Raw genomic sequence first — 22720 nt, 5'->3', positions numbered from 1 at the left:
GTCCTGGAGCCGAGGAGCTTGTGGAGGGCGCTCAAAAGCAGGCATCCCCCACCTCTGCAGGGAGGCAGGGAGCTAACCTCCCTACCCCTCAGTCACTGGGGAATGGGGGTTTGGCCATAACTCAGCCTGAAGGCCACTGCTCTCATCAGGGGTATAGCCCAGTCAGGCCAGTCTCCCAGCCACCAGCACTACTGGGTCCATTTCTGCAGCTCAGGCTGCTGGAGGCCTGCAGAGGGGCCATGGTTGGTGCAAAGCAGGGCCAGGCCCCAAGGGGGACCTCTAGTTCTCCACGGGCCCAGCCAGTCCCTGTAGCCCAGGGGGCCAAGGGCGGGGCTGTCTAGATGATGCTGTCTGGGGTGAAGAAGGTGGTGCTCTGTCAACAGCAGACTCATGGGCTGGTTCTTTGAACATTGAGCTCTTTCCCAAATAGATAGCTGGTTCAGGCAAAGGCTTTACAATTATCTACGAGGGAGGGAGGACCCACAGCCTACCAGGTGTTCCTCACTGTCAGAGAGAAAACCACTGACTACACGTGTTTTCACTGTGTTTTGAAATTGGAAACGGGGGCAGCTGGAGGATGCAAGCCAGCCAGCCAGTAGCAGAGAGGACAACGAGCTGCTGGGCATGAGCGGGGTGGAGGCGAGTGGGTGAGTGGGGGGCCTGAGAGATGCTGGGACACCACGTGCTGGTCACCTCGAAACCCACGCCTCACGTACCAATCAGCATCCACACGGCAAACCGGACCCACGTGCCCTTGTCCAGCTGCATCATGAGATAGACGTTCACGAAGATGCTCAGGACGGGAAGGACTGGCAAGAAGGGCACCTGCGGGGACAGGCAGCACAGCATCAGGTGTGACGGGCAGAGAGCATGAGACAGCAGAACCACCCGAGGGGCGCGCCCTCCCAGGCCTGATCTGGACGGGCGGGGCTGTGTGGGGAGGGGCTGAGTGCCAGGCCCCACTCCGGCAACCCCCATCCCCTCAGCACCCCCAGTACACCCCACAGGCAAACCCTCGCAGGTGGGAGTTTGTTCCGAGCGACACTAATTGCCACAGTGAACTTGCGTCTCACTTCTGAGCTTGCTGAACGATCTTATTATTTGTAGACTCTACGCCTGAAGAGGCCCTGGTCATCTCTGAGGCCTGGTAATGACACACGATCCACCAGGCAGACGTTTACTTATGAAAAGCTTACAGGATGCGGGGCACTGCCCCACCCAAGGGCCTGGGGCCAGCCTTTCTCAGCAGCACTGTCTGTGCCCGGCTCACATGCCCCTGAGTTTGGCCAGCAAGCACCTCACTCCGCACACCCAGGCCTGCCGGAGCCCAGCAGAGCAGGGTGGCCTCCTGCAGGAGAGTCAGGATCATGGTCTCCAAGGGGTGGGTCCCTCCAACTGTCAGGCTGAGCTGTTTACCTTGAATGAGAGCTTGGTCTTGCTCTCGGGCTGCCGCCAAATGATGGCCGTGACCACGGAGCAGAGGAAGGCAGAGCCCATGAGTAGAAAGACTGCCCACAACTCCCCCTTCACCAGGGCGTCCTTGCCAAGCACAGCTGCCAGGCAGAAGGTGATGACCAGAAGTGCTAAGAGGGACAGACAGAGAAAACCACACTTCAGTCATTCCCCAGGTTCCCACAGACAGATCAGTTCTTCCCAAAACCCCAGGAGGGTTGGGCTCCATCTCTGCGAGCACCAATCCCAATTAGGGCAGAATAATTGACATCGTGGTCCCCCCGGGATCCCAAACACCACATAGGGAAGGGCAGTCTCTTACCTAGGAGGCTGGTTGAGATGTTCACGATCAGCCCGGAGAATTTGGAAGGCTCCGTATTTTTGGGTGAGAGTATGGTTTTCAAAGAAAGCCTCTCTGCTTCTGGTAAAAAGCCCGTCTGAGAATCGCTGCTGCTCACCAATTCATTCTGGTCAACTGGATCAAGCTCATCACTAGTCCTGGCCATCTGGTATACCGTGTTGGGCTGCTCGGGCTGATATCTGTGAGACAGCATACTGTTTAGCCATCAGATTAGGCTTTAACTCAGCAGAAGTACACACACCCTAACTCATAGTAAGCCTTCAAAGGGAAGCTGCCTAGGACACAAGGCATATAATGGGAAGAAGATGGTCAGAATGATACGTGTGTGTATGCTAAGATGCTTCAGTTGTGTCCGACTCTTTGCGACTCTGTGGACTGCAGCCCACAAGGCTCCTCCGTCCATGGGATTCTCTAGGCAAGAATACTGGAGTGGGTTGCCGTGCCCTCCTCCAGGGGAATCTTCCCGACTCAGGGATCGAACCTGTATCTCTTATGTCTCCTGCATTGGCAGGCAGGTTCTTTACCACTAACTCTCTGCAAATAGAAACAGAGGAGACCTGGGCCTCACTCCTGCCTCAGGGCAACACCTTCTTCCTTTTATGTCTCTGTTTTGAGGCAACTTGACCTCCACCATGAAACAGCCCAGAGGAAGATGCTAAGACCGTTTCTCTCACTCTGAAAAGCAGCACTAGCCCTTAAGATATGAGGCCACTCACAACAAAACTGCAGTTGTAGGAAGCTAAAATACAGACAGAAATAGAAAGCAATCATATTAGGATCCTATTCCGTGCAGAGAGCCAGAGAAACATGTCTGCAGGCTGATGGATTTGAGAAATTCTATTTGCATGATTTAATTGGATCAATTTATTTAAAAACTCTAAGTGCCTTGGGATAAATAACTCTTTAAAGCTGGGTGAAGGACCAACCCTATGGCATGATTTCCAAGACACAAGCCACCTGCAAGTGAAGCATTCATTCTAAATGAGGCTACTTATCTCCCCAGCCAAAAGGAACAGAGCTCCAATCTCCTCCACCAGCTTCAAAACAGGCAGTCCTTTTGCATTATTCTGCATATAATCTACGAGTGAGTATGAAGATACTTCACCATTTTTTTCTTTCACTGACTCACTTAACAAGAAGGTTGGGGGAGACTCAGAGAAGATTGTAGCACTGAGCTCTTGGGAAGAAACACGTGGTCGGAAACACTAGCTCTAGCTGATTCTCCAGAGCCACTACTGAGGCTCAGCCCAGGGACGGTAGCTGCAGAGCATGTTAGGGATGGAATCCATGACTTGGCAAGATTAAAGCTCTGCAAAGTAGGGGGCCTCTCGCCAGGAGACCACACTGGATGTCTATGCTACCTGAGGTCACCCCTGGGAGCAAGGAAGCAGAGCCCTGTCTCCCAGAGCAAAGGAAAATTGGAGCAGAGTGAGCATGGAGAGAGGGGTGCTGTGGCGGCCAGGAACCCCAGGACACCAAGCCCCGGCCCGGATCTGCTGTGTCATGGCCCTCCACAGGGCCGGCCCCATCCGGACGAGACTCAAAGCAAAACCTGGAGAGTTTTCCTGCACATTACCCCCAGCTCTCCAGGCCCTGTAACGGGACTCTCACCTCCACGGAAGCATCACAGTGTCCCTAGTTCTCCCTGTGCCCACCAGGGCCAGGCCCTAGTCTCCAGTCCAAACTGAGATCGTTACCCTCAGCCTTCAAAAATTCTGATCCAAAGATCCAGCCCCCAGCCATCAAGTTGATAACCTGTCTCTGTCTTCCAGACATCCAGCCAGAAAAATCAGAGCACGTGAGAGAGCGACAGCTGTGGAGCCAGCCCGGACTCCTTTCAAGGCTATTCTCTATAACTAGACTTTCAAGCACCAGGTCCCACCCTCTCCCATGCAGTTCCCAAAGGAACGATCCACAGTCTCAAGTTTATAGCGTATAAACCGTTAACATGAACTGGTAGCAGGAAGCTGGCAGGGGGCGTCTGCTCTTCTGTCCTGGAACCCAGAAAGCCACACCTACCGTAAGACCAACACGCAGGCAGCCACCAGAGAGTAAGCCAGGAGAGTGCCGATGGACATGAGGTCCACCAGGTCCTTCAGGTCGAAGAGGAAGGCCATCACCGCTGGGGAGGAGGAGACGAACATCAGGACGGGCCTGAACACACTGGCAGCCAGAGCCACCACCCACCCGTGACCCAGGGCACCAGGGAGAGCCTCCCCTTCCCCCTGCCAGCCCTTTCCATGAAGAAACATGGCAGCACTGCTTAAAAGGAAGGAAAGCTTGGGATTAAACCACATACACAGCTCCCAACAGACAGTAACAATAAATAACATTTATATAGAGAGAGCACTTTTATCAACATGACCCTGCTGACCCCCATGGCAATTCTGCCAGCCATCCCTACACTACAGATGGAGAAAGCAAAGTCCAGACATGTTGAGAGACTTACCTAAGTAAGGGCACATAGCTAATAAGTGGAAAAGTCAGGCACTGAGCTAGGTTCTTATGGCTCTGGGGCAGTATGTCTTCCTCTACACTATGCAGACTCACAGAGAGACATGCACATCTATCCATCCACCCATACACCACCCATCCACCATCCATCCATCGTCCACCCATCCATCATTCAATGGCACTCTTGAGCACACCAGTCAATGGGTGCTAGGTATATGCCACTGAACTTTGGTCTTCCCAAGAATACCACCTGAAGCCTGCATCAGGAGGCAACAATGATGAGGAGCTGGGTGAGGGCAAGTCCGGTGCCCTGGGAGGGCTGACAGGGGCTCCTAACCCAGAATGTGGGCATGGAAAGCGATGTTATTCCCAAACAATACCAGTCCCTTCACCGCAACCCCACTTAACACAAAGCAAAACACGCAGTCTTTTTGGAAAATCATTCCTAGATTTCTTTTTTCATTCCTAGATTTTTATAAGTGTATGCACGTCTATTTATGTGGATATATGTGTCAAGTTTCCCACTTAAAAAATAACTTGGCTGAATCTACTTTGGGATACTTTCAAATCACATGCAATCAACACAAGTTGAAATATAAACACAAAGCCATTACTTTTCCACAAATACTTCTCAAATCCACACAAACCATGGCAACTAAAACAAATTCAAACTGAGGTTAACTAACAGAATTAAAGAGCCGCGAGGGACTACTGGATAATTAGAAAACCCACTGTGTGTGTATCAAATGCTCACGTCCTCCTCACTCAGAGAAACCTGAGCCAAATTTCTTCCATGGGAGGTGATTCTTAGAAAACTAAAGACTTATATATCACTCTGACCAAATAAATAAAAAGAGCAAACCCTTGGTCTGGTAATACAAGAACTTTACAGTGGCTTTAAAGATTATAGTTTCATCTCCCTTAATCAGCACAGGAAGGAAATTAAAGCCAGTCTTCAGTATGATCACATTACATGTAAATATTGGAAAAAAAAAGAAAAAACACTTGCTATTTCCAGTTCCTTAATCCCTTAAACACACGGATCATATACTGACACACGGTGTCACTTAACCTGCCCACAGTGATCACGCTTGAGAATGCAGACTCATACAGCATGCGTGTGAAATAAGAAAAACTGGCTTCCTTTCATTAAACAACATTGACCCATAAAACTAAGCAAATTTTGCTAAGGGTGTGGATGCTGTTAACAATTCACTCATTAAGAGGGTCAAACGCCTCCCCTGTGGCTATCTGACAAGTCCCTGTGATCCAGCTGTGGCTGGCATGTGTCCTCATTCACCATGGAGACCTCCTGCTCCACACATGGGCTGGGAGGACCCAGCCAGTCTGGCCCCAACACAAACCGGGAACCAAGAACCACTGCTGTCCTCCCTGGGCGTGCATCCTCACACCCTCTTCTGAGCCTCTGCCTCTCCTCTGTGCACCTGCCTCTGGGCTGTGAAACACGACTCAAAGAGGAAACAGAAAACCAAGAGTCTCTTTCCAGGGCTTCCCTGGCTTTCAAGGCACACACAGAGGCCCAAGGGTTCTCCAGCCCTCCGCTCGCTTCTGTCCTCTTGGCAAGGGACCTGATATCGATCCGTCAGATCCACCTCCTCTCGTCCTGCCGTTTGTTGTCCATAAGCTCAGGGTCCAATCACACCCCCAGTGTCCCCTGGGGAAGAGGTGGCATGTTTTATAAAACGCTGATCATAAGGGATTCTCGCTTCCCAGAGAATTCATGAGCTAAGACACATGGAAGGTGAGTTTCCAGCACCAACAAGACACGGCATGTACCGTGAAGGACTTCACCCCACCAAGGTCTACTCAGGGACACCTGGGGAAGGGGAAAGACACAGCTCTGAAGGGACAGTGTGCATGCTGAGCTCAGTCCAGTGAGACGGTAATCACTGAAAAATGCAACCTGTTCGAGAATTCCATCACATCCTCTGTGAAACTGGCATCTGCCTTTTCTCAAAAGGCACTCAGTTACCTTGTGACAAACCAGACTCGAAGGGTAAAAACCAAATGTTAAAAAGACCAGTCGCAACTTCTCTCAGACTGGCACAGGTCAAGACATTTCCTTAGGGAGTAATAACCCAACTGTTAAAATCCTGGATAGGACATTCTAGTTCTTACCGGCAATGGCACCCGAGGTTAAGGTGGCGATTATCGGTGTTTTGGTCCTGTCGTTGATTTTGGCCAAAAATTTAAACAGCAGCCCGTCTTCAGCCATGGCATAGATAACTCGAGGCATGGGAAACATGGAACCTAAAAGACTAGATGGGAGGAAAAGCGAACCGTAAGAAAGCTCGGGGGAATAAAGGCATCGACACACCAAGCTTGGAGGAGCACTTGCAGCAAGTCTGCACATGTGCGTGAGTGGGAAACGCCTAAGTAAACCAGCGTGGCATCTAGACACAGTTCTATGGAAGAGACATTCTGCATTTATTCCTGCGATTATCTCCGGCTGAATCAAAAAGAAAAGCATCACTGCCTTCATGAAGATCTCCTGGAGGTCCACAAATGCCTCCTGTGTGTACAAGCTAGCAGGAAGCATGAGAGCAAAATGACTCTCGTTAAAAGGCATTTGCGGCACTTGCTCCTTTTTAACGGTAGCCTTTGCTTTATGGCCAAAATAAGGGCCGGAGACAGTCATCACAGAGGTGGCCTGGTCCGGCCAGTGGCCACAGTCAGGGACAAGAGAAGCAGCCCTTGCTGAGCCGACAATGCTGAAATGTGGGCCTCGGGCTATTGAGATGAAATGTCCGTAATGCAAAGACAGCCTCAGGGATTGATGGAGAGCAGCCCAAGGGGAGAAGTCCCACGATCAGGGCTGGGTTGGGCTCTACTTCAAAGGGAGAGAGGAGTGGTCACGGCACACCTGCCTTCCCGAGCGTCTCTGCCCCTCACCTGGTAGACAGGGCGCAGAGGGAGCCGACGGCCACCGCATACTTGGCGCCCTCCCAGCCCACGTGCTTGAAGGCATCCGGCAGGGGGCTGTCCTTGTCCAGGCAGAAGTAAGGCATCATGAGGGTAAGGGCGGCCGACACTCCGAAATAGGCGATGAAGCAGATGAGCAGGGATGCAACGATGCCCACGGGGATAGCCTTCTGTGGGTTCTTCACCTCCTCCCCTGCAAGCCATGAGGAGTTCAGCCAGAGGGCTTGAGACCACCCTGCAGCTCATGGCCCTGAGGGGCCAGGGCCCTTCCAGGCTCCGGGGAGCCCAGGGGAGAGGCCCTCAGACCACAAACCACAACACCCACGGACCCAGGGAAGGTGCTCTCAGCCTTTGCGCTGAGGGTCAGCGAGGAAAAGATAACACACTGGAGGCTGGGAGCCCGGCCCCCTCGAGCGCCCGGACAACGTTGGACTAGGTAGCCACACTCCCCCGGAGGGCATATGAGGTCTGCCATCAGCTGCAGCCACGGTGCCGTCACCCCAGGCCCGCAGGGGACAGGCAGGCAAGTTCCTGTCGGGCAGGCCACTTGGGGAGCAATGAAAGGGGGATTGGCAGGAAGGTGCAAATCCACACTCGGGCACTCAGGAGCAAATGGGCGGCGGCAGGCATGCATATACCTGGGGGAGGGGAATCAGACGCCTGGCCAGGCAAGCCCAGGTGTCCCGAGGGCAGTGGACCTACCTGTGGTAGCGATGCAGTCAAAGCCCACGAAGGCGTAGAAGCAGGTGGCTGCCCCTGACAGGACGCCGGAGAACCCAAAGGGCATGAACCCACCAACACCGGGTTTCCCTTCCTTTGTGTCACTGAAAGAGAGAGCTGCCATCAGGGTCACAGCCCCCTGCTTCATGGTCCTGAAGAGGAGCCACCCTGAGGCCCAGCTAGGCCCGGCCCTGCAGCATCCCCCGTCCGGCAGGACAGCAGTCCCAGGGCCGTGGGCAGATGTAACTCCAGGACCCCACTGGCGATCGAGGGGCCGGGAAACAAATGCCTCTCTGGCCAGAGGCCAGCACGGGTCATCACCACAGGGACACAGAGCACAAGGACGGCCAGTGACAGGAAATTCTATCAGCTGGCAGAAACAGTCTCTTCAGAACAGTATGAATGCCCTGTGTCATGCATCAAACTGGGACAACCCTGAGGGATGGGATGGGGAGGGAGGTGGGTTCCGTATGGATGGGAGACACATGTACACCAGTGGCTGATTCATGTCAATGTATGGCAAAAAAGACTACAGTATTGTAAAGTAATTAGCCTCCAAATAAAATTAATTAATTAATTAAAAAAAAAAAAAAACAACATCAAGAAGACTAAATCTAGACAGACAACCAGGAGACAAGAGGCGCCATCTCCGTTCAACTCTTTACCGGCTCACAGTGACTGGTGAGGGGGCCCGTGAAGCTTTCCAAGTTGACTGGGTTACTCCAAAACGTATTTCAAATTGGCTCTACTCCGCCTGGAATTAACGGGCACTGATAAATTTGGCACGAACAAGACTCAGGAATGCTGGGGAGTGACTTATTAAAAGCTCTCAATTCTCTATAGTCATGTTTCGTCCCCAAAAGGAAGGCTCTTTTTGTTTGAACTGTTGACCGTATGGTGTTAGAGCTAGTTTCATGGGTTCGTTTCCTGTCTGCGCTCCAGTTAGTGAACCAGCTGCTGATAAGCGCCTGCCCACAGAGTAGGCCATCGGAGGACACGCCGGGCACCCGGGCCTTAATCAGAGGTCAACGCAACATGTGACCACTCGGCTTTCCGGCCTCTCTTGCAGCTGAACGCGGTCCCCCGCTGGATTCTGGCCAGGGGGATGTGGGCAGGAGGAACACATCTTCCAGATCTGAGTGCATGGTCCTTGCACTCTGGTCCCTGGTGGGAGAGCTGGGTCATGCCTGTGCCCACCCATAGCCCAGCTCTGACCACACTGTGTCCTTGGGGATAATGGGTCAGCGAGGTGGACGATCGGGCCCCTGTAAGCCTGCATGTGTCCACGCTGGCCAGCCACCCCCAACTGATCATTCCTGGAGCTGAGATATCCTTGTAAAGCCACTGCATTTTAGGAGGATCTCTTCAAAGCACCAGTTTAACCTTTAGCCACAATTAAAACAGAATTGTAAACAAAATTAGAACTCCCCGTTCTCCATCCCAAGACCCTAACATGTATCAAAAAATCTGACCAAAAAAAAAAAAAGGTCAGAGAGATCCATTCCAATGTTTGGCTTTTGTTTCCCGAAACAAGGTGAGCTTGTTGGTAAGGGCCTGCCCAGAGGCCTGCAAAGGCACAGGGTGGAGAGCCGGCCGGTCACCTGCTTCCAGCCCTGGGCGTCCTGAGCCCAATGTGGAAGGACGCTGAGGCCACGGCGTCTCAGGGCTGACACACCCCCGTGGAGTGGTAGTGAAAGAGGTTGTCAACATCACGTTGTGATAACTTCAGTTGTTCTGAAAAACTACTCTGAAGAACACCTGAGATAAAAAGTTCCACCGACTTCTTCGTTCAAGGTGATCAGATAGGAAGGCATTTCAAAAGAAAGCAGCATCCACGTGGTACCGCAGAGGAAAATCTTCCTTTCGGAAAAGGAAATTCAGAGTTCCATCATCAAAAAGGATACGGGGAAACAGGGACAACTGAGTAAGCCTGACCACGGTCCTCACCGAGGCAGGGTTTTGGAATCAGCATCCAGAGATGCCGCTGTTCCCCCAGCATCTTCCTGTGTCGTACAACAGACAGTCAAATACAAGGCAAGAAAACACAAATTTCAGACAAACGAGACACCCTCAGCTATCTGACTGCAAAAAAAAAAAAAAACAATTCGGTAATGACAAAATATCCTAGCTCAAATTACATTTTTTAACAGAGACCGTACTGGACTGTGTTGTGGTAGCCAAGGTCCGCCCTAGCCGCACCAGGCCCAGGCGCCCAGAGTCAGAGGGACACCCACTTGTTCAGGCAGAGGTGACCCGACGTGTTCCGGAAGTCCTCCTCCGTGAGCTGCCAGTTTTTAATTGATCCTTTCACAAACCCCGACACCATGATGAAGCCCAGCACCAGAACGTTGATACACGTGAATATTTTGTTGACCATGGCTGACTCTTTCACACCCAGAGTTAAAAGTCCTGCAAAAGGGCATAAACAGAAACAGCCTCAGTGCTGACCTCGGGCCAACAAGTCCCTCTGGGATGGGGAGTGGGGACGAGAAGGTGACGTTAGAAGAATCTGAGCAGTGTCAAACCTCCGAAGAAGAACGAGGCTGCAGTGACTCTCATCCCAGAGGCAGGGAACAAAACAACCCAAGTCCGCGGGGTGTTGAACAAAGCCATCAGGGCTGGACTTCCAGCCAGCTTGTGGAATTGAGACAACAACCAGGAGCACCCCAGGGACAGCAGGGCTGGGGACATCTGAGCCAATGGCGCCCCTCAATAGCAAAGCCCTCTCTGGAATGAAGGGAGGCTCTCCCCGAACCTCCATCACTGAGAACCACTCAGTGAGTAGGAGTTCATTTCCTCCAAGGAGACACTCTGTTCAGTGTCTCGAGAGAAAAAAAAAGTTCTCCAGACATGGAATCATTCAGATGCTCTGTGGGGTATTAGCAGTGTCCGCAGTGACGGCCACCTGGGGGTCCTGCCACAGAGTTCCCCTCCTGGGACTCAGTGCACGTAGAACGTCTGAGCCAGACCAGCTCTACCTCGAAAACTCGAGATAAAAAAGTACTGGGTGAAAAAGCACAGGTTGGGGAACACAGGACACACATCTGTGGTGAACCCTCGGCCAGGGAAGAGTCAGGGAAGGCGCCCAGTGACACGGGACCACCCATCTGACTGGATGTCTCTTACACATTTTAGCATAAAAGATGCCCTACGTCATAGACTGATTTCTGAAATACAGACATTAGAAGGGCATGGAGCAATTCAGGGAACACATCACAGTCCGCTGTGCTTGTTCTTCAGCCTCCCACCCTCCTGTTCTTATGAAAACCTCACTCGTGAAGACTTAATTTCTGATCCATGTTCCTGCCAGCTGGACCAGATGTACCACTGAGACTGACCCTGTGCAGAACGATTTCAATTACATGGTGTGTAAAACAAGGCACGGATGTTTTTAAAACCCATCCCAAATCTTCTAACCTCAAAAGAGAATTTATCTGAGTTTCTGCTTAATGGGTATATTAACAGAACTCCCAACTTGGTGGCTGAGACTCGGGTCAATGTCACTAAGAAGAAGCTGCCATCAGCTGTGTTCAAGCCCTGTCTGCAATTTAAAAATCCTGTACCAGCAACTTTGTGGGGAAACTTCATTATTTAAGGAGGTGTTTTGCCGGCTGGTTGGGTGCAAATCACCTGAGCTGTCTCCAACCCCAAGGTGCAGTGAGCATCGGGCCTGGTTCCTCCATGTCGTCCTGGCTGACAAAGGCCAACTCTCATTTCTAAATGGTCATCCGCTGAGTCAGAAGAACTTGTATTCCTAGGTCACCTCTATACAAAGCCTGCAGCCCTAATGAAATCCTACTCCACAAATATGCAAACACCTGAGAGTCTCTCTTAATTAAACAGCGCACAACTCAACCTATTCAATAGGCCAACCCTATGTGAATCTCTGAGAAGCCACTTTGACAAAAAAAAAAAAAAAAAGATGTCTGCATCAATTAAAGAAGACAAGAAAACGGGGGGATGGGAGAAAGAGAAAAGGAGGGAGCCTGAGCCTCACCCCAGACTCCTGGTCCCCCTCCTGACACACCCGACATGTGGTTGTACCTGTGAGGATTACAATGATGATCACGGCAAATATGTCCGGGTTCTCAGCCAGCACCCCGGGTGCATGCAGGGCCATGTGCTTCCGTGAGAACTCCCCAATGGGCTTCCCAATCAGCTCATCAAACGTCGCGCTCCAGGCCCGCGCTACGCTCGAGGTACCTGCCAAGAAACACACTGTCAGATGGAAGAGAAGGCAACAGTCAACACAGCGCCTGTTGTCAACGTCTGCAGCACCCGCGGGGGCTCACAGCCCTTGGGTGCTGGGGAGCAGGGAACCCCGCGGCAGCCGCCGCACCCCAGGATGTACTGACCAAGAAGGGAGCGCTGGTTGGAGTCTGCAGAGAAGCCAGACGTAGGGCCTGGGACGAGATGCATTCTCCATCACAACCAACACAAATGTGTGTGAGTGTGAGAGTGTGTGTGAGTGTGAGAGTGTGTGTGTGTGTGTGTGTGTACCATGTGTTTTGAACCTACGTGTAGCTGAATCATAGTAAAATTTAACAAAATAACACCATCCTGACCACCAAGAGGCGCTCTGACAGTACTGACTCTACCTATTTTATTTCACTGTAACAAGAAATCCTGGGAACAGACCATTCAGGGGACCTCACGACCCACCCCTGTGCTGCAGTAGGCAGTGGGGGCCACATTCCTCCCCGAAGACCCTCAGCAGCCGAGCTGACAGGGCCTGCCTCCCAGAGGGGACCGGAGGGCCAAGGGCGGTGGCTCAGGACTGGCCCCTCCCCAGCAGCCAAGTGGCTGGCTCACCAACCCCCGCCCCCGCCCCCGCCCCGCCAGAGTCAGCCACCTCTGCCGCTCTGTGCCAGGCCTGGGGGGACCATGGGCCCAGAGGCTCTGACTGCATGGAACAACAGGTGTGGAGTCCAGCACCCCCCACCACCACCCCAACAGCCAAGAGCACCCGACTGTTCTCTCAATCCGAGTAACACCCGTCACTGCTTTTCCAGCAACGCTTCCCGGGAAATGCTGCTAAAGTTCCAGTCACCACAAAAGGCGTCTTCCTTTATTTGTAAAGGGTGCCTTGCTGGTGACTGTCACTTGCTGGTTTAGGAACGGCAGGAGCTTCACGCTCACCATTCTGTTTTATTCGCAGGCAAGCTCTCTGGAAACGTAAAGGCCCTTTTAAAGTAGTCGCATTCCCACCAAGAGGCTGGGCTGTCAGGCTGGGTAATTTCTAATTTCTTCTTTCTGCTTTTCTGCATTTCTTAAATTTTTCTGTTATCAGTGATGTATTTACTTGAGTAATCAGGAAAAAGACTGAAAGAGACGAGGTCCTTTTTTCACTAGCTACGAGCAGCCTGATTCTGTGTCTCTTTGTGCTAACAAGACTGGCCTCTTGGGGGCTGGGCTTGTTCCCACTGGGTCCCACGTGCGGCAGGCCTCCACCTTGCACCAAAGGAAAAGGGAAAGCTTGCAGCAGCAAGGGGAGGCGGGAGGTGCCGAGCTAGGGGGGCAACCAGACCCCGTGGGTCTGGGGATCCAGGCTGGGGCGGGAACACCAGGAGGGAGGTGGGGCCCGGCGCAGAGACCTACCGATGATGTAGGACAGGATGAGGTTCCAGCCGGTGATGAAGGCCCAGAGCTCACCCACGGTGACATAGCTATAGAGGTAGGCCGAGCCCGTCTTGGGGACCCGCGCGCCAAACTCGCCGTAGCAGAGGCCAGCCAGCACGGAGGCCAGCGCAGCGACGAGGAAGGAAATGACGATGGCGGGGCCGGCATTCTCCCGCGCCACGGCCCCGGCCAACACGTACACGCCGGCCCCCAGCGTGCTGCCCACCCCCAGCGCCACCAGGTCGAACGTGTTCAGGCATCGCGACAGCCGGCTCTCCTCGCGGCTGCAGTCCACCACCTTCCGCCGCAGCATCTGCTGCCCGACGCCTTTCAGCATGGTGCACCCCATCCCGCGGCTGCAGGTCTGTGGAGGGGAGGACAGAGGCAGGAGCTGCGTTAGCGCTCTGGTCTCACCCAGGGACCCCTTCACCGCAGCAGGTGGGCCACGCGGTCCCCCACTGTCACTGGCCGCTAAGCCCTCACCTCTCACGATCCCACCACCCGCGGGCAGAACACCCACCCACGGATTCCCGGCCTCAGGTGTGACCAGCGGGAGAAACACCCAGAGGCCAACCCACCTGCTGATGGGACTCTGGTCTCTTGAGCCCCCACACTGATTTCAGTTCCCAATCGAGAGCCTTCTCCAGGCAGAAATAGCAAGAGAAGCGCAATTAAGCCCATTGTTCCTGCTGAGAGTCATACAATTCATCAGGAAAAGTAAGCTGTTATTCTAAGGGTATGGGTTTCCCTGGTGGCTCAGACGGTAAAGAACTCGCCCACCAATGCAGGAGACGCAAGTTTGATCCCTGGGTCGGGAAGAAACCCTGGAGAAGGAAATGGCAGCCCATTCCAGTATTCTTGCCTGGAGAATCCCAGGGACAGAAGAGCCTGGCAGGCTACAAGTTCATGGGGTTGCAAAGAGCTGGACACGACTGAGCGACTAAACAACAACAACAACATTCCAAGTGTGCTGTTGTGGAAGGCAAACCAAACTAAACATGAATTTAACTATCAGAGCCCAGAGGCCTTCAATGGCAGTGACAATACTTTTCAGACCTTCCCGGGACCAAGCAGGAGCCAGGCTGTCTCCAGCTTAACAAAGAGTATGCCCAGAGCAGAAAAGCGTTGAACTGTTATGAGTTAGGGCCCTTGTAACTGTCGCTACTCTGGGAAGCACTTTTCCTCTGCATGAAAATGTGGGCAGAGTGCTATGTGATACAGTCCAGACGGTGCACATGGGTCCAGTCATTGACCTTCACAGGGACCTTATCACTCCGTGGGGCCCGGGATGCCACCCACCTTCTGAACTACGTCCCTGGTCAGCACCCTCTGGGAGACCCAGGCCAATCACAGGAGAATTCATCCCGAGGGAGTGGGGCCTGCCTGGAGCCCCAAGGAAGGGGAACCAGAGCCCCGATCCTTCCAAAGAGGACAGTGTGGGAAGCGGGAACCCTGGCAGAACATCACCCCAGCCAGGCGGCCAAGGCCCACATCAGGAAGTGACAGGTTATACTCGAGCGTATGATGCGATGAGAAGGGAGAGAGAGCTTCCTCCCCAAAGCCGTAACCCCAGGCTAATCCTGAGAAAAGTATCAGACAAATCACAGAAGAGGAACTCTACGAAACACCTGCGTTTCGCTCCTGGTGTATGTGTGCACGTTCTTTTCAGTTGTGCCCAGTCCTCGGGTGTCATCAAGAACAAGAGAAGTCCGTGAGCTGGTGCAAACAGGAGGAGCCTCGGGAGACAGGACACTAGCCTAGAGGATGGGATGAGGCCCCGGGATGGGAGGAGGACAGCGGGGAGAGCTCAGGAAGCCTGAACAAAGCACGGACTCCAGCTGTATCCATACCAGGCGGTTGGCCACAGCTGAAATATCACACCAGGGTTAACATGCTAGTCTCAGAGGAAACGATGTGGGCGTGCAGGAACTACCCTCACGGCTTTCCTGCAAACCTAAACGTGTGCAGAGACAAGCTACCATTATGACTCTGAGCCACGAGAAATTCACCTTGATGACCAATTGGTGTTGCCTGATCTACCTCACTTTGCTGCAGTTAAGTGACCGGAAAGTGCAATCGTCTCAGCGGAGACAGCAGATCTGGCAGAGTCCGTGACTAATCACATGGAACCCTGAACTGCCTGCCCACACCCCTGTGGGCTGGTCCTCTGCCCGGCCTCAGGCCAGGCCCCCTGCGAGTCACAGAGGGACGGGTGGGGGGTCCTCTCCACATTTTATCTGATGGGCCAAGAGAAGAGAAAAAAACAGTTTCTCGAGACTCAAAAGTTTTCAGCTAGAATGGGGAATAAACTCCTCCGGTCGGAAACCCTTCATGTAAAGATGACGAAAAATAACGCAGAGAGCCAAGAGTCAAATGGGGTCACGAGCTCGGAAGGTGCAGGGGGGCCAGCTCCATATCTGGGTCTGGCATTGGTGGGTGGGGGAGGTAGGAAATGATATCACCCTTGGTGAGGGGGGCGGAAGTGGGAGGAAATGAGGGAAGATGACCGTATTAGTGGAACAGCAGCGGAGCAGGAAAGTCAGAGGTCTGATAAGAGCTGAGAGGGCAGGGACAGAACAGGAGACACAACAGAGAGCGCCAGTGCCCAGGATGCTTGCAGCCACTCGCTGGCCCGTTGCTGGCGCTGGGTCGGGAGCCCCGAGCCCTGAGGGGTCCCAGCGAGGCGGCCGTGCTGGGGCAGCAGGTGCTGAGGACCCGCCGGGGACCAACTGGCTGGAAAGCCCGGGGTGCAAGTCCTCCTGGTCCTGCCTTCTTCTTTCTTCCTTCCAGGATTTCCCTGAATTCATTCAAGCCAGACTATGAAACACAACAAAGCCTATAATAAACCACTGCTTGGATAACAAGTTAAAAGGGAAGATGCACCATTTCAACACCACTCTTAGCGGAAGGGCTCTGCCAGGGACGGTGGGAAAGGCAGTGAATAACTTGGCAGCATCATCTTGGGGAAAACCCAGAAGGGAAGTGGAGCCTGAGAGCACCTGACGACCCGTCCTGCTTCTAAAGTGATTGGTAAATGGGACCGACATTTAGAGACAGCAGGCACCCACTCCCACCCTCTCCTCAGTTCAGTTCAGTCACTCAGTCATGTCCGACTCTTTGCGACCCCATGGACTGCAGCATGCTAGGCCTCCCTGTCCATCACCAACTCCTAGAGCTTGCTCAAACTCACGTCCATTGAGTCAGTGATGCTATCTAACCATCTCATCCTGTCATCCCCTTCTCCTCCTGCCTTCAATCTTTCCCAGTATCAAGGTCTTTTCAAATGAGTCAGTTCTTCCCATCAGGTGGCCAAAGGATTAGAGTTTCAGCTTCAGCATCAGTCCTTCCAATGAATATTCAGGACTGATTTCCTTTAGGATGAACTGGTTGGACCTCTTTGCAGTCCAAGGGACTCTCAAGAGTCTTCTCTAACACCACAGTTCAAAAGCATCAATTCTTCGGCGCTCAGCTTTCTTTATAGTCCAACTCTCACATCTACACGTGACTACTGGAAAAACCATAGCTTTGACTAGATGGACCTTTGTTGGCAAAGTAATGTCTTTGCTTTTTAATATGCTGTCTAGGTTGGTCATAGCTTTTCTTCCAAGGAGCAAGCATCTTTTAATTTCATGGCTGCAGTCACCATCTGCAGTGATTTTGGAGCCCCCCAAAATAAAATCTTTCACTGTTTCTGTTTCCCCATCTATTTGCCATGAAGTGATGGGTCTAGATGCCATGATCTTGGTTTTCTGAATGTTGAGTTTGAAGCCAACTTTTTCACTCTCCTCTTTCACATTCATCAAGAGGCTCTTTAGTTCCTTTTTACTTTCTGCCATAAGGGTGGTGTCATCTGCATATCTGACATTGATATTTCTCCTGGCAATCTTGATTCCAGCTTGTGCTTCATCCAGTCCAGAGTTTCTCATGATGTACTCTGCATATAAGTTAAATAAGCAGGGTGACAATATACAGCCTTGACATACCCCTTTCCCTATTTGGAACCAGTCTGTTGTTCCATATCCAGTTCTAACTGTTGCTTCTTGACCTGCGTACAGATTTCTCAAGAGGCAGGTCAGGTGGTCTGGTATTCCCATCTCTTTAAGAATTTTCTCCTAGATGTAGTTTTTAGTTCATAACAAATGGATTCTCTCCTCAAAACGATAGAAGCCAAGTGCAAAGCAAAGACACTGCAATTGAACAGCACGGTCTCTCCTTGGCTTCCCAAAGTGACCCAGGAGGCTAGAGCGAGCACCACCTTCCTCTGAAAGACCACTCTATCCTGGGCTCTGGGAAGGGCTGGTCCACAGTCCACACACCTTTCTCACAGGGGCTGCTGTCTGAGGAAGAAGCCAGAGCTGCCAGAGTGACTGTGCTGGGACACCTGGCGAAGGGCATGCCAGGGGACACCCTCCGAGAGCCCACTGACCTCATTATAGGCTGAAATGAGCCCCCCTGGATACTGCAGCTGCAGTGAACATGCCACATGCCCCTGGTTACCCCTGTCCATGAACCCACTTAACCAACCCTGGGGACCCAGCACCATCTTTAACATAAAGGGGCCGGGGCACTGAGTTCTGTAAATTCAGACCCAGACACTGGACTGCAAACACGTGAAAGGGACTTTTTGGTTGAGACTCCCTGGACATAGCTGACTTCTTGTAAGTGGGGAGACAGCAGCCACTGTTTCTCAGAAAGAGTCCTGGGCTGGAGGGAAGTGCTCGGGTGCAGTGAACAGGAGCGCAGGAGGGCTGGCTGTTTCCTCCTGGGCTGCCTCTCCAGCACGCCCTCTCTGCCTGGGGAAAGGGCAAACCCAGTCCCTTGGAAACCACTGGGGCAGAAACGCAACCAGTCGCCGCCGAACCCCAGGGCTGAGAGTGCGGACAGCACGAGTGCCGTGTCCAATTCTACTTCCCAGGGCGGGAGAGATTGAGATGCTCACTAAACCCGCCCTGGGTTTATTTTAAAGTAACGTCCTTTCTTTCCCCTTGGCAGTAATGGAAAAATCTGGGTTCTCCAGGCAGCATCATCTGTCGGTATTGTGCACATTACCCCACAATTCACGTTCGTGCCCGGGCTCCTGAGCTGCTCATTCAGCCAACAGCTGAAAACAAATGAAACTTCTCCATGTAAAACCAATCGAAGCACACCAGCCTCACCAGTGTCAGGCTCGGACAGACTTCCTGCAGTCAGGATTTACGCAGAAAGTCCCCAATATGCATTGAAAGCATTATCTGGAAATTACGTTATCCTGTCTCCCAGGGAGAAATTTCTGCAACAGTCGAGAGCTACACTTTCATTCCAGTTTTTGACAGGAATCCTGTAACAGCAAGAGCTTTGGCTCTCTCTCACTCCCGACTCACACATTATGAAAGAATGTCCTCTTAGAAAAGCAAAGGAAATCTGTCCCTTTCCCACAGAATTTCTAACTCCAAGTTTGATTCCAGTGATCACTATATAACAGTCGGAGCAAGATGGCCCAACGGGTCCAGACTGCTGAGATAAAGACTTTAGGATGCGGTGTTGAAGGCGTCTGACAAAGGCAGGCAGGTGTGAACTGTATGATTTTTTTTTTTTCCACTCAAATTTAATGACAGTCCCATTACCGAAAAAGAAGAGCTTAATGGCTTCATGGAGGGAGGGGAAGAGGTCACAGATAGAGGCTGTGATAGACACCAAGTTCATAAATTCTTTGGAGAAAGTCTTAACATTGACATTTGATTCTTCATACGTCTGCTTTTTTTTTTTTTTTAAGTGGTCATTACATGTGGGAGTGGTCCCAAGCAGGGGAGTCATGTAGAATAAACCCTGTCATTCCAGCAGGAGACAGACGCGCTGAGGTCTACACAGGACACTGATCGGGGACGGGCGGTCCCCAGGTCCCCTTCAGCCGCATGGGGCAGGGCTGCCCAGGAGTCCTGAAGGCTCCGGAACACCTGCAGCTTTAATGAGGAAGGGAGCAGAAGTGAAGCCATCTCAACCAGACGTGGTTCAAAGCGAGAGCATTCCAGGTCACGGGCCACGGCGGAGGAAGAGAGATGCACGCAAGGAATGCAATCTGCGTTGAAGAAGTTGTTCTCCAAGCCAGATTCACTTCCCCCAGGTGTCAGGAGGCCCAGGTGCAAGAACTTTTAAGTTTTTAAAGAAAAAGAAACAAGGATGGAGGGGACTGGTTGACGCAGATGAAGACCCAACACGTGGGCATGTGGAAGGAGGTTAAGGAAAATACAGAACTGAAGCTGGGGCACAGCAGGGCAGTGGAGAGGCAAGGGGAGGAGGGGACCACAGGGCGCTGAAGGTTTGCAGTGGCTGGGGGGGCCAGCCACACCCCCATGACATGTGACCTCAGGACTCGGACTCTCTTAAAGTCTCCCAGGATCTACACTCATCTGACCCCAGGCAGCGATGGACAAGCTGAGGGCAGAATGGAACTCCTCCTGAATTCAGGGATCTCACTCCCGGTATGATGCCCTGGGCTGACACAGCTGGGCTTGGGGAAAGCAGAAAGGCAATCTCAGCCGAAGAGGCAGAGAGTCGGGGCCAGTAACTTGGTGGAGGGCATGCAGCCAACAAAAGATGGGAGTCAGGGCTCAAACCCACGCCTCACCACCTGCAGAGCCTGCTGTCCTCTGAGTCAGGATCCCCGGGGCCCCGGGAGCGTGGAGGGGGTTGGGGGAAAGGCTGGGCAGCTAACTGGCAGTGGGCAGGAGGGTGGTGGTGGTGTAAGCCCCCATCTCGGAGCTAAGCGTCAACACGTCCCACTGGCAGGGCCGCCTCTAATCGCCTCTGCCCCCCAGCACCTACAAGGCCCATGAGCAGAACGTACGGGACCAGAACACGTACAGGGCCCATAGCTCACACTCAGTACGATCAATGATTTAATTTCAGGAAACTTAACAGGACACTGGCTGGACGTCTGTCCTTCATCTTAGGCAACATCTTCACCATTGCCTTCAATGACTTAAAAGGGTCTGTCCATCAAAGGAGATCTCATTTGCTGAATATTCAAAGGTTCGAGTCACCAAAGAGTCCGGTTCTGTTTCTCTAAATGAATACACATGTAAGAAGATGCTATTTGGGTTAACATTCAACCCAAGCAACAAGGAGTTGCCTCTGAGGCCTTGAAAGTTTCCCAACAGTTCCTTCTGTCGTGGGAGGTGCTCCACTGTGGGGACAGCTGGTGTCCCTGTCATCTCTGCCCAGGGTTCCTTGGGTTAAAGTAGTGCATGTCTCTGGGGCCTCAGTTTCCACATCTGAAAAACGGGGTGCCTCTCTGGTCCTGCCTTGACAGATAAGGCACAAGGAGTATACTAAGACGGCTTCCCTGGTGGCTTGGTAAAGAATCTGCCTGCAATGCAGGAGATACGGGTTCCATTCCTGGGTCGGGAAGATCCCCTGGAGGAGGGCATGGCAACCCACTCCAGTATTCTGGCCCGGAGAATCCCATGGACAGAGGAGCCTGGCGGGCTACAGTCCATGGGGTCGCAAAGAGTCAGACACAAGTCAGCATACACAGGCAGGCATGCTCAGAGGCAAATTCTTCCCAGGCAGAATCAGCTCTGGTTCTTTCTTCTAAGTCTCAGCACCTGCCCATCACTTCTCCCTCACAGAAGCAAGGCAGACAAATTCTGGCAGCTTGAGGTCCCCATCACACGGCAGTCATGAATTGACGCCTGGCCTGACACTGTCAACGTTGCTGGCTTACCCACACCCAAGCTTGTCCACAGTGTTTGCCCACATCCAAGAGAGACAGCAGACAAGAAGCCAGTGGACGACCCAGTAAGTGCATCCTCACAAAAATCAGATAAAATCTAGGAACACTTCCTCCTGCAGCCAGCAGGATGTGACTAAGTCTTTTCGTCTCCCAACAGTGTTTCCATCACCAGGGAAGCTGTGCTTTATCAAGACACACGCCCCGGTTCTGCATGTGGAAACGCGTTACAACAGAAACCTGTGTTTCGTGAGGGGCTCAGAGCTCCTCTAACATGTGCCTTAGTGCTTCTCACTTCTCTGGGATGGAAAGAAGCAAACGTGTGCCACCTGATTCACTGAAGCCGGTGACAGACAAACTCTGTGGGTAGGCCCGGGGCCTGGGGACGGGCCCCCCCTCAGGGCAGGGTCCATGAGCCAGAGCCCAGCAGGGGCCCGGACCTGAGTGGGGTGCGGGTGCAGAGGGGCTGGTGAGCGGGCTTTGTAAAGTTGCGTGTGTGCGAACTGTGGACACTTCATCTCGCTCTCCAACCTCAAATGGAAATGTCGTAAATAAAGTTCCCCCAGGATCAGAATTCAGACTTACTGACAGAACACTGTTTCTTTAGTTCTCTAGGCTCTAAGGAATCCTGAAAAGCATATTAGAGATTTCAGAGGCTCCTTCTCCAAATGTCCTCTTTCACAAAGCGCCAGGACAGCCGGCTCCTGGAACCAAGCAAGGCGGGGACTCCTGCCCAGCAGATCTGACCTCACTGCTTGGTCACAGACCATTATTTTCCCATTTACTCAGTTATTCACTCAGCAAACTCTCACAGACTCACCTACTTACCCGTAAGCCTGGGGCCACTGTAATCCTCAAATACCTGTCACTTCCTCCCTTCCCCCAGTCTTCCCACTGCCACAGGCTACTCTGAAAAAACTCAGAATTTCTAGAAAATGCACTGGCTCAAAAGTAAAGTAGCTGTGAGAAGTCAGGGACAGCTTCCCCAAACCGACCTGGAGAAGAAACTCTCGGGAGCTGGGGTCTACCTGAAACCAACCCAACACACCAGCTCCTCGCCATACACACACACACGGGTTCACTTTGTTCTCACCAGAGACCAGCAGAGTCACAGGCCTCCATCCTCTCCCAGGAGGATGGGTAGACCCCCAGCCACAGTCACCTCACTTTAAGTAGGGAGCCAGGATTTGAACCCACGTCCTCTGACTCCAGAAGCCCTGTTCCACGGCAGGTGCCAGAGTGACACGACTTTGACCAAATATACTCTTCTTCCCTCCTGACAACACTCAACTTTGTCACTTATCTGAAATCCTACAAATAAGGGAGTCACATGAGTTAAGACAACCTCTTTCTGAATGCCACTACTCATGTCAAGTCCAGTCAATGAGTTACTCACACGATGGGGTGGATCTGCGTCACCCGCCCACTTCCCGCAGCCACTGGCCAGGAGCCACTGGCTTTGA

At 52.5% G+C, this 22720-nt stretch overlaps 1 protein-coding gene across 5 annotated transcripts in view; it reads right to left on the bottom strand.

Moving 5' to 3' along the window:
- SLC7A1 (solute carrier family 7 member 1) overlaps positions 1 to 22720 on the bottom strand; it is a 63080-nt gene that overhangs the window by 5447 nt on the left and 34913 nt on the right. For 2 of the 5 annotated variants that reach the window (XM_061434866.1, XM_061434865.1), the window contains 10 exons: positions 13529 to 13913; positions 11975 to 12133; positions 10165 to 10339; positions 7913 to 8034; positions 7181 to 7403; positions 6407 to 6546; positions 3833 to 3935; positions 1775 to 2007; positions 1417 to 1583; positions 717 to 825 (listed from right to left, as the gene is read on the bottom strand). In XM_061434866.1, coding sequence (XP_061290850.1) covers positions 717 to 825; positions 1417 to 1583; positions 1775 to 2007; positions 3833 to 3935; positions 6407 to 6546; positions 7181 to 7403; positions 7913 to 8034; positions 10165 to 10339; positions 11975 to 12133; positions 13529 to 13898 — 1801 coding nt within the window. In that variant the 5' untranslated portion in view covers positions 13899 to 13913. The remainder of the gene's footprint in view (positions 1 to 716; positions 826 to 1416; positions 1584 to 1774; positions 2008 to 3832; positions 3936 to 6406; positions 6547 to 7180; positions 7404 to 7912; positions 8035 to 10164; positions 10340 to 11974; positions 12134 to 13528; positions 13914 to 22720) is intronic. The other 3 variants (XM_061434867.1, XM_061434863.1, XM_061434864.1) reach the window with 3 other exon arrangements.

This window comes from Bos javanicus, chromosome 12 (genome assembly GCF_032452875.1).
Source record: "Bos javanicus breed banteng chromosome 12, ARS-OSU_banteng_1.0, whole genome shotgun sequence".
Lineage (NCBI taxonomy): Eukaryota > Metazoa > Chordata > Mammalia > Artiodactyla > Bovidae > Bos > Bos javanicus.
The sequence above is the reverse complement of the archived record's forward strand: the minus strand, read 5'-3'. Positions and strand labels throughout refer to the sequence as shown.